The sequence below is a fragment of the Bombina bombina genome, chromosome 7, assembly GCF_027579735.1.
Source record: "Bombina bombina isolate aBomBom1 chromosome 7, aBomBom1.pri, whole genome shotgun sequence".
Lineage (NCBI taxonomy): Eukaryota > Metazoa > Chordata > Amphibia > Anura > Bombinatoridae > Bombina > Bombina bombina.
In genome coordinates, this window is record NC_069505.1 from 563,212,797 (window position 1) to 563,225,257 (window position 12,461).

At 41.0% G+C, this 12,461-nt stretch overlaps 1 protein-coding gene across 1 annotated transcript in view; it reads left to right on the forward strand.

Annotated features, from left to right (window-relative positions):
- The window catches only part of LOC128667060 (major histocompatibility complex class I-related gene protein), a 119,291-nt gene that overhangs the window by 59,035 nt on the left and 47,795 nt on the right, over window positions 1-12,461 (forward strand). Inside the window, exon 2 of the mRNA XM_053721944.1 lies at window positions 11,731-11,982. Within this exon, the coding sequence (XP_053577919.1) occupies window positions 11,731-11,982 (252 nt within the window). The remainder of the gene's footprint in view (window positions 1-11,730; window positions 11,983-12,461) is intronic.

The following is a 12,461-nucleotide window of genomic DNA, read 5'->3' on the forward strand; positions in this document are numbered from 1 at the left end:
AGCCAGCGTCTATGCAGATGACAGCAGGACCCAGGCTACTGCTTATTTAAACCCAACGGATGCAGTAATTGCTGAGGGGACGATATACCACGAGGCAGATGAAACTACCGACGAGCTCTTAGTACTGAGTCCTATTGCTAGGACCCCATCTGAAGCTCATGAGGCAATCCAGGGAGGAGGTGGAGATTGGGATCCTCGGGTGCTCTCAGCATGGGTCAATGTGTAGGACATATACCATCTGGTAAGCGATTATGGAGTCTCTTATACAGGCCTGGGGGAAAGAACAACTAAACCGGAGCAAACAGGGACAGCTCTGGAGAGGCCCTTTCTTTTGCTGAAGCAACTTTGCCTGCCCCATGCAGCCAGATACAAGGCCAATGAAACAAGTAGTGAAGAGCTAGATCCTATAGAAGTGGTAAACGGAGGCTGGCAGCAACTATTCAAGGCATACACGGGACTTAAATTGAGGAGAGTGGGAATAGGGTGAGACGGTACCTTTCCTAAGCACCCACAATTTCCCAAAACCTTGGACCTTTTATTATACCCTCTTAATATTTGAAACTAACTGTATTGGGGACTGAATGTTCAAGAAGACGTTTATCTTTAGTGTTTATTTTATCTATTCTGTTAGCCTACTATATGCAGATGATAGTATAGTTTATATTGCGTTGCTGTATTTATTTGTTTGTATTTCTTACACCACTTGGAGCAATCATATTGAAGTTGTATTAGCACTGTTTGCTACTCATGTTTGTCCTGCACTTTGCGATGTTTGAGATAGGTCAATTTGTATGCATGCTCTACATTCATCTTAGGACTGTATATTTCTTTTAAGCCCATGCTTACTATAGATTACCAGCAGGCACTGTAGCCATACCAGGGTTATTCTTTCTATTGAGTACAACACAATCTGCTAAAAGGTGTATACCCTCCTTAGAAATGCTGCATTAAACGGAAGACACAAGTAAAAATGTATTATATTTCTTATATTGCACAATTGTTTCTGCTGTCAGGGAGTGTTGAGGTAAGGGTTAATGGCTTACAACCAAATATAGTCTGTTATTTTGGGTCCTACTGCACAATAACTTGTGATTTTATAGAGCGCGATAGTTCTTCCTTGATGTGTTTAGATACAATGCTGGTCTTTATGCAACTATAGGCAGACTTTTCCTAGAATGAATTCTTTGCAGATCTTACAATCCTGTTGTTAAGATAGCTATACCATAGAGAAAATAGATTACAGACTGAGTCTATAGAGGCAGCGCTCATTTGAATGTAATAGATGTTTCCCTTTCTTTTTTTTCCTTTTTAACATACTGCCCATATCCTCCCTGGCCCACTAGATGGCAGTATATGCACATCATAACAGTCCTGTTTCAGATCGTTATAGGGACAATATTAATTTCCTCCAGCCCTTTGAGTCACATCTGGCTACTACATTTCAGTGCATCTGTTATAGTGAGTTGTTCTTATTTCTCTTGCAAGATGTATCGAGTCCACGGATTCATCCATACTTGTGGGATATTCTCCTTCCTAACAGGAAGTGGCAAAGAGAGCACCCACAGCAGAGCTGTCTATATAGCTCCTCCCTTAGCTCCACCCCCAGTCATTCTCTTTGCCTGCTAACTGCTAGGAAGGGTAAAGTGAGTGTGGTGACAAAAATGTTAGTTTTTATTTTCTCAAGCAAAAGTTTGTTATTTTAAATGGTACCGGTGTGTACTATTCACTCTCTGGCAGAAAAGAGATGAAGATTTCTGCAAGGAGGATGATGATCTTAGCACTTTGTAACTAAGCTCCACTGCTGTTCCCACAGAGGCTGAGGAGTACAAGAAAACTTCAGTTGGGGGAACGGTTTGCACGCTAAGCTGCATTGAGGTATGTTTAGTCAATTTTTTTCTAGACAGACTGTGATAATTCTAGAAAAGGCTGACAATATCCCCATGAGGGAAGGGTAAGCTGTATTCAGACACTTAATAGAGAATCCCAGCTTGCATAAAGGGCTCATTTGTTACTGGTGGCACTTAGGGGAATAACGTTTTTTTATTGAAAACTTAACGGTTTTTTTAGGGACTTTGAGGGGTCATTATGGCTTATTTAAGGGTTATTAACCCACATGGCTAGTTTAGAAACACTTTGGTGTGTTTCTTTTAGGCCCCACTGACATCGAGTGAGGTGGGAGGGGCCTATTTTCACGCCTCAGTTGCGCAGTTTCTTTTACTCTGAAGACATCCAGCTGCTTCTCCAGAGGGTCCTGCTGTGTTTGAGGGCCTAAAAGAAGTTTTTTTCCCCACAAATCTATCCTAAAGGGCAGGTAGGAGCCCCAGCAGAGCTGTGGCAAGGTGCTGAACATTTTTATACCGGTTTTTGACGTTTTGTCAATCCGGTTTTTACATTAAGGGGTTAATCATTTATTTGACTGGCTGTGCAAACTTACTAAGGCTTTATGATTCTACTGTAAAAATTTCGTAAAGTTTACTGCTTTTTTACACTGTTTTGCAGAGTTTGTGCATCTTTTTTTCTCTTAAAGGCACAGTACCGTTTTTTCTAAGTATTATTTACTTTAAATAAAGTGTTTTCCAAGCTTGCTTGTTTCATTACTAGCCTGTTTAACATGTCTGACACCAAGGAAAATCCTTGTTCAATGTGTTTAGAAACCATTGTGGAACCCCCTCTTAGAATGTGTCCCACTTGCTCTGATATGTCCATAAATTATAAAGAGCATATTATAGCACTTAAAATATAGCAATAGATGATTCTCAGACAGAAGGAATTGAGGGTTTGCCATCTAGCTCTCCCCAAGTGTCACAACCAGTAACGCCCACACAAGTGACGCCAAGTACCTCTAGTGCGTCAACTTCATTTACTTTACAAGACATGGCCACAGTTCTGAATACAACCCTCACAGCGGTTTTATCTAAACTGCCTGGTTTACAAGGAAAGCGTAACAGCTCTGGGGTAAGAACACATGCTGAGCCTTCTGACGCTTTAGTAGCCGTATCCGATATACCCTCACAATGTTCTGAAGTAGGGGTAAGGGATTTGCTCTCTGAGGGAGAGATTTCTGATTCAGGAAAGACGCTCCCTTAGACAGATTCTGATATGACTGCCTTTAAATTTAAGCTTGAACACCTTCGCTTGTTGCTCAGGGAGGTATTAGCGACTCTAGATGATTGTGACCCTATAGTGGTCCCAGAGAAATTGTGTAAAATGGACAAATACTTAGAGGTTCCTGTTTACACTGATGTTTTTCGAGTCCCTAAGAGGATTGTGAATATTGTTACTAAGGAGTGGGATAGACCAGGTATACCGTTCGCTCCCCCTCCTGTTTTTAAGAAAATGTTTCCCATATCTGACACCATGCGGGACTCGTGGCAGACGGTTCCTAAGGTGGAGGGAGCTGTATCTACTCTCGCTAAGCGTACAACTATACCTATTGAAGACAGTTGTGCTTTCAAAGATCCTATGGATAAAAAATTAGAGGGTCTCCTGAAGAAAATTTTTGTTCATCAAGGTTTTCTTCTCCAACCTATTGCGTGCATTGTTCCTGTAACTACTGCAGCTGCTTTCTGGTTCGAGACTCTAGAAGAGGCTCTTCAGATGGAGACTCCATTAGAGGATATTATGGATAGAATTAAGGCCCTTAAGTTGGCTAATTCTTTCATTACAGATGCCGCTTTTCAACTGGCTAAATTAGCGGCAAATAATTCAGGTTTTGCCATTTTAGCACACAGGGCGTTATGGTTTAAGTCCTGGTCTGCTGATGTGTCATCAAAATCTAAACTTTTGAACATCCCTTTCAAAGGAAAGACCCTATTCGGGCCTGAACTGAAAGCGATTATTTCAGACATCACTGGAGGGAAAGGCCACGCCCTCCCTCAGGATAAAACAAATATAATGAGGACCAAACAAAATAATTTTCGTTCCTTTCGGAACTTCAAGGGTGGTCCCGCTTCAGCTTCCCCTGCTGCAAAGCAAGAGGGGAATTTTGCCCAATCCAAGTCAGTCTGGAGACCTAACCAGGCTTGGAACAAGGGTAAACAGGTCAAGAAGCCTGCTGCTGCCTCCAAGACAGCATGAAGGGGTAGCCCCCGATCCGGGACCGGATCTAGTAGGGGGCAGACTCTCTCGCTTTGCTCAGGCTTGGGCAAGAGATGTTCACGATTCCTGGGCATTAGAAATTGTGTCCCAGGGATATCTTCTGGACTTCCAAGACTCCCCCCCCCCCCCAAGGGGGAGATTTCACGTTTCTCAATTGTCTGCAAACCAGACAAAGATAGAGGCGTTCTTATGCTGTGTAGAAGACCTACATACCATGGGAGTGATCCGCCCAGTTCCAAAAGCGGAACAAGGGCTAGGTTTTTACTCAAACCTGTTTGTAGTTCCCAAAAAAGAGGGAACTTTCAGACCAATCTTGGATCTCAAAATTCTAAACAAATTCCTCAGAGTACCATCATTCAGGATGGATACTATTTGGACTATTCTACCTCTAATCCAAGAGGGTCAATATATGACTACCGTGGACTTAAAGGATGCGTATTTACACATCCCTATTCACAGAGATTATCATCAATTCCTCAGATTCGCCTTTCTGGACAGGCATTACCAGTTTGTGGCCTTTCCCTTTGGGTTGGCCACGGCTCCCAGGATTTTCACAAAGGTGCTAGGGTCCCTTTTGGCGGTTTTAAGACCGCGGGGCATAGCAGTGGTGCCTTATCTGGACGACATCTTAATTCAGGCGTCGACTTTCCAGTTAATCAAGTCTCACACGGACATCGTGTTGGCTTTTCTGAGATCTCACGGGTGGAAGGTGAACAGAAAAAAGAGTTCTCTCTTCCCTCTCACAAGAGTTTCCTTCCTAGGGACTCTGATAGACTCGGTAGAAATGAAAATATTTCTGACGGAGGTCAGAAAATCAAAACTCTTAACCACTTGCCGAGCTCTTCACGCCATTCCTCCGCCATCAGTGGCTCAGTGTATGGAGGTTATCGGACTCATGGTAGCGGCAATGGACATAGTTTCTTTTGCCCGCCTACACCTCAGACCACTGCAACTGTGCATGCTCAAAAAGTGGAATGGGGATTATGCAGATTTATCTCCGCAAATACATCTGGATCAGGAGACCAGAGATTCTCTTCTCTGGTGGTTGTCTCAGGACCACCTGGCTCAGGGAATGTGTTTCCGCAGACCAGAGTGGATCATTGCAACGACAGATGCCAGCCTGCTAGGCTGGGGTGCAGTCTTGAACTCCCTGAAAGCACAGGGCTTATGGTCTCGGGAGGAAACATTCTAGAACTGAGAGCGATATTCAATGCGCTTCAGGCGTGGCCTCAGCTAGCTGCGGCCAAATTCATCAGATTTCAGTCGTACAACATCACGACTGTAGCTTACATCAATCACCAAGGAGGAACACGGAGTCCTCTAGCGATGATGGAAGTGACCAAAATTATCCGATGGGCGGAGACTCACTCTTGCCATCTTTCAGCAATCCATATCCTAGGGGTAGAGAACTGGGAGGCGGATTTCCTAAGTCGTCAGACTTTTCATCCGGGGGAGTGGGAGCTCCATCCGGAAGTATTTGCCCAGCTGACTCAGCTATGGGGCACACCAGAATTGGATCTGATGGCATCCCATCAGAACGCCAAGCTTCCTTGTTACGGGTCCAGGTCCAGGGATCCCCAGGCGGCACTGATAGATGCTCTAGCAGTGCCTTGGTCCTTCAATCTGGCTTATGTATTTCCACCGTTTCCTCTCCTTTCACGTCTGGTTGCCAGAATCAAGCAGGAGAGAGCTTCAGTGATTTTGATAGCACCTGCGTGGCCACACAGGACTTGGTATGCAGACCTGGTGGACATGTCATCGTTTCCACCATGGACTCTGCCGATGAGGCAGGACCTTCTAATCCAAGGTCCATTCAAGCATCCAAATCTAATTTCTCTGCGTTTGACTGCTTGGAGATTGAACGCCTGATTTTATCAAAGCGTAGTTTCTCTGAATCGGTCATTGATACCCTGATTCAAGCTAGAAAGCCTGTCACCAGGAAAATCTATCATAAGATATGGCTATTTTTGGGAGAAAGTTTCTACAAGCAGTGGTGCCTTCCGTTTAAGGTACCTGTCTTGTCCCTCCCTTCATCCGTGTCCTCAAGCTTTGGTATTGGTATCCCACAAGTATGGATGAATCCGTGGACTCGATACATCTTGCAAGAGAAAACAGAATTTATGCTTACCTGATAAATTTCTTTCTCTTGCGATGTATCGAGTCCACGTCCCGACCTGTCTGTTTAAGACAGTATATTTTTATTTAAAAAAACTTCAGTCACCTCTGCACCCTATAGTTTCTCCTTTTTGTTCCTAGCCTTTGGTCGAATGACTGGGGGGTGGAGCTAAGGGAGGAGCTATATAGAAAGCTCTGCTGTTGGTGCTCTCTTTGCCACTTCCTGTTAGGAAGGAGAATATCCCACAAGTATGGATGAATCCGTGGACTCGATACATCGCAAGAGAAAGAAATTTATCAGGTAAGCATAAATTCTGTTTTTTTTGTTTCAAGCATCTTCTCTCCCCCAGTAAGTATAGTAAGTAAAGAGCTAATTCGGTTTGGGTGTTGAATCTAGGGCTGGTATGTAATGATACCTCAGAATACTCAGCACTGGATATATACCTAAATTGACTGAATCTGGGACTGTTGTAATAGCGACTCAACCTCCACAACACCTAGTAAACACATATATTCTGTAACCCTCATTCTAATAGAAAAGTATATAAGTATATTGCATTGGTATCTAGGTCTGTTGATAATTATGAAAGCTTCTTCACGTATGGATCTGTGTAATTAGCACTCCTCTTAAGAATGCTATATTTGCTATATGACTGCGCAAATGTGTATTCTACAGACTATCCTGCCATTTATTTATTTTTTTGCATTTTAAAATCTTCATATGTCTCCGTATACCTTTGTTGATACATATGAAACATATGCCTGCCTGCTTTATATTTCTGCTATTGTCTAGCTCCTAATTTGACATTACAATGTAGTTATATTTACTTGTTGGTTGGCAAGCTTTTGTTGTTTAGGGCAGTTAATCCTATTATAGCTTTCCTTACAGACATTACTGGTTTTAGATGTTATAACTTACACAATGTTTCTGTATTATTCTATTTATTTTTGGGCATACAAATGTTGATATGAGCAAAGCATTTCTAGTTTATAATTTAGCAAATGAATATTGGTACTGTGAGACTATTCTTCTAAATCTATATGCTGTGTCTATTCATATTTTGAATGTTTGACATAGTATTCATCATCACACCCTGTATAATATTGTATACGTCTGACCGAGCATAGTATATTGTAATATTTCCTAAGAGTATATTTGACAGGATGTTCTTAGCTATGTATTTTCCTAATAATATTATTTTTGAATGTCCCTAAGGGCTTGGATGTCTGCAGCCGAGATGTCTGAGCCTTTTCACTCTTATATTTGTAGGCATGATAGACAGACTATATAGATTAGAGACTTCATAATTAGGGAAGGAATACTAACATTTAGTGCACAGATACTTGGTTACTATTAAAGTTTACTATGGAACCGTAGATATATGTACACGTTTTGGATTCTCCACTTTTAGTGTGTACCATTGAGTGCAGGGCACATAATTTGAAGCTACGTCCATTACTATACTGTGATGTGCAGCTTTCCTTTTAAGTATTAGATATGTTTTTTAGCGCAGGCTGGACCTGCACTGCAGCCATTAGGTGTAGTTTCCCTTCTCACAATGTATATCAAGTTTAGTAGCCTGTTAGACTCTACTATGCCAGACATATCAATAACCCAGCGGGAGCTAGCTCATTTCTGTGTATCCACTAACACCCAGTGTGCTCACGAGATTTTCCAAATAGATATGCTCTTGAGCTGTGAAACCATAGCTTAATTAACCACCTCCCCCCACCCCCCCCACATATTAATAATATATCACCTAGTTTCGGTGAATTAAACACGCGGTTTCTCTTGTCAATACTGCACCTTAAATCCTTTTAATTAATGCAACACACTATATTGTTAACCTTTTGTTCTCTTTTTAAGCTTAACAAGATTATTCAACATTCCATATATTTCAAATTTAAGGTTTTAAGTATCCTATCCTGAATATTACATTAAAAGGTAAACGAGGTTCTTCAATTAGGGCCCATGAGTGGACCCTTCACATTAATGTTTACCTACTTTGTACTATGCTTACTGCAACTGTATGGTCCATGAGTGGCCGTTCCAATCATATTGTGGGTATACTGTTTGAGCAACATTTATTACTTGTTTTGAGAATGTAATTTGTCATTTACCCATATTGTGTTTTTATCTGATGTGCTTGGTAACATATTTTCTAACAATTTATTTTTACTTATAATTTGTATTGACAATTGCCCACTGTTTGTTTTGAAAAGAACCTCAATTAAAATATTTTTTTTAAAAAAAAGGGCCTTTTGTAGGGCATTGCCCTAAGTTAAACAGCTCTTTTACCTGAAAAAAAAATACAAAGACCCACTAACATTGCAAACCCCCACCCCCCAAATCTTAAAAAAAACTATCTAAAAAAACCTAAGCTAACCATAGCCAAAAAATCTTTAAAAAACCTAACACTAACCCCTCTCTAGGTACTTACAGTTGTTGAAGTCCCGCTTGAACGATCTTCATCCCGGTGGCTCCATCTTCATCCAGGCGGCATCTTCATCCAGGTGGCTCCATCTTCATCCATCGCGGGACCGGCATCTTCATCATCCCTGCGGAGCGGCAATGCGTGGAGGTGGAGGTCCAGGCGAAGGTCCAAGGTGGAGGTCCAGGCAGAGGTCCATCGATCCGACGTAGAGGTCCTCTTCATGCGATCGTCTGCTGCACACTGAGGATTGAAATGCAAGGTACCCCTTTTATACTGGGGGTACCATTGCATTCCTATTGGCTGAAAAATTTGAATCAGCCAATAGGAATTAAGGCTGCTAAAATCCTATTGGCTTTTCAAATCATCCAATAGGATTTAAGCTGATTTGGGGGGGGCGGGGTTTAGGGGTTAATAGTTTTAGTTAGTGTCGGCGATGTTGGGGATCGGTGGTTATGGGGTTAATACTTTATTTAGTGGTAGTGATGTTTGGGAACGGTGGTTTAGGGGTTAATAGGTTAAGTTTGTGTGGGCGATGTCGGAGAACTACGTTTTTTTTGGGTAATAAGTTTATTTTGTTATTTAGTTAGTGTCTGCGATGTGGGGGGCTGCGGTTTAGGGGTTAATAGTTTTAGGTAGTGTTAGTGATTTTGGGGGATGGCGGTTTAGGGGTTAATAACTTTATTTAGTGGCGGCATTGGTGGCGATGGATTAACATAATTTTGTTTTGCCAATCACTGGAAGCTCCGTAATATTAGTTAGAAATAACGATTCGGTCCGTAATAAAGAAGGTCCAACATTAATCATAATTGCGTAACGGTTTCGAATGCATCCGAATTTCAAAATTTGGAACGACACAAATAAATTCTGAAACCGAATTACAAACACATACCGAATTATTACGAATGTCTCAAACCAAATTTTTTTACGGCCCGAATCGAAACAAAATGAAGCAAACTGAATTTTTCGATTGCGAATAAGTCTACCAGATGGCTAACGATACCTGCACGCTCTTGAGCTGGCCTCAGATTAATCTTTAACAAAGAATATCAAGTTAACTAAACAAAATTGATAACAGAAGTAAATGGGAAATTTGCTTGGAATTGTATGTTCGGTCTCAATTATGAATGTTTAATTTTGACTTGACTGGCCCTTTAATGTCTTTTAACCCCTTATCGACCAACAACGTACGCCGTACGTCCTCAAAAAAAATACACTTAACAACCGAGGACGTATGGCGTACGTCATCGGTCTTGGAAAGCGGTGGAAGCAATCCTGACCGCTTCCAGATGCTTTCCAGTTATTGCAGTGATGCCTCGATATCCAGGCATCCTGCAATAACATTTTTTAGCAGTCTGATGCAGAGAGAGCCACTCTGTGGCCCTCTCTGCACTGGACATTGATGGCCGCCATCGTTGGTGGGTGGGAGCCGATGTGGGAGGTGGGTGGGCGGCCATCGATGGCTTCCTTCAGTAAGAGGGGGGCAGGATCGGTGACAGGGTTGCCGGGGGCACGCATAGACGCTCGCACGCGTGCACGGGGCGGTGGGCGGGCGCGTGCACGGGGAGGGAGTGGGTGGGAACCGCTACACTACAGAAAAAAATGATGTTAATAAGTGGGAGAAAGGGGGGAAGGGAATGAATAAAAAAAAGGATCTAAGGGATCTGGGAGGGGGTGGGGGGGTTGGTCTTTGGGGGGGGGAGCTACACTGCAGAAAAAAAAATGTATTTTATTCTAAACTGGGTACTGGCAGACACAGGGTACCGGTGAAATGGTGGCATGAAATATACCAAAATGTTCTTAGATCAATACTTTGTGTTGTCTACTACACTACACTAAAGCTAAAATTAACCCTACAAGCTCCCTAATTAACCCCTTCACTGCTGGGCATAATACACGTGTGCTGCGCAGCAGTATTTAGCGGCTTTCTAATTACCAAAAAGCCACGCCAAAGCCATATAATATGTCTGCTATTTCTGAACAAAGGAGATCCCAGAGAAGCATTTACAACCATTTGTGCCATAATTGCACAAGCTGTTTCTAAATAATTTCAGTGAGAAACCTAAAATTGTGAAAAATTTTACGTTTTTTAAATTTGATCGCATTTGGCGGTGAAATGGTGGCATGAAATATACCAAGATGGGCCTAGATCAATACTTGTAGTTGTCTACTACACTACACTAAAGATAAAATTAACCCTAGAAGCTCCCTACATGGTCCCTAATTAACCCCTTCACTGCTGTGCATAATACACGTGTGGTGCGCAGTGGCATTAACGGCCTTCTATTTACCAAAAAGCAATGCCAAAGCCATATATGTCTGCTATTTCTAAACAAAGGGGATCCCAAAGAATCATTTACAACCATTAATGCCATCATTGCACAAGTTGTTTGTAAATAATTTCAGTGAGAAACCTAAAGTCTGTGAAAAAATTTGTGAAAAAGTGAACGATTTTTTTGATTTGATCGCATTTGGGGGTGAAATGGTGGCATGAAATATACCAAAATTGGCCTAGATCAATACTTTGGGGTGTCTTCTAAAAAAATATATATACATGTCGAGGAATATTCAGGGATTCTTGACATATATCAGTGTTCCAATGTAACTAGCACTAATTTTGAAAAAAAGTGGTTTGATAATAGCAAAGTGCTACTTGTACTTATGGCCCTATAACTTGCAAAAAAAGCAAAGAACATGTAAACATTGGGTATTTCTAAATTCAGGACAAAATTTAGAAACTATTTAGCAAGGGTGTTTTTTGGTGGTTGTAGATGTGTAACATATTTTGGGGGTCAAAGTAAGAAAAAGTGTTTTTTTTTTTGTTTTTTTTTACTCATATTTTATATATTTTTTAATAGTAAATTATAAGATATGATGAAAATAATGGTATCTTTAGAAAGTCCATTTAATGGCGAGAAAAACAGTAAATAATATGTGTGGGTACAGTAAATGAGTAAGAGGAAAATTACAGCTAAACACAAACACCGCAAAAATGTAAAAATAGCCTTGGTCCCAAACGGACAGAAAATGGAAAAGTGCTGTGGTCATTAAGGGGTTAATTGCTTTTTTTCCTTGTGTGTTTCAGAAAGTCACCACCTAAGGATTTACATTACCACAACATCTGCACCAATTTCTTGGCTGCCTACATATTCCATTGTTTCATATCTTGATGATCTAATGATTGGAAGATACAACAGTGATATTCGCCAAGTTGAGTCTTTGTATATACGAACTAAAGGAAAAATTTTGAATGATCAGACTAAGCTTGCTCAGCACTATGAGAATTACCATAAATTTCTTACAGAGTTTGTTCTGAAAATGTTCAACCATACACTTGGTGAGTATAAAACTCAGACTCACTAATCAACTAGCAAACCAGCATGCAATGCATGATATACATTCTGAAGAGTCTTTTTTGTAGGCCTAGACACATTTATGACTCAGGCTCTAAGAATTCATGCTAGAGTGCTAACTTTACATGGAAACACACACACATATATATATATATATATATATATATATATATATATATATATATATACACACGCACGAGTATAAATCCTCAAATCCGGAATTCCAAAATCCAAACTTATTCTGAAAGCCAAACTTTTTAAAGGAACAATCTACTCCAGAATTTTAATTGTTTAAAAAGATAAATAATTCCTTTAGTACCAGTTTTGCATAACCAACGCTGTTATATTAATATAGTTTTTACCTCTGTCATTACCTTGTATCTAAGCCTCTGCAGACTGCCCCCCTTATCTCAGTTCTTTTGACAGGCATGCATTTTAGCCAATCAGTGCCCTCTCATAAGTA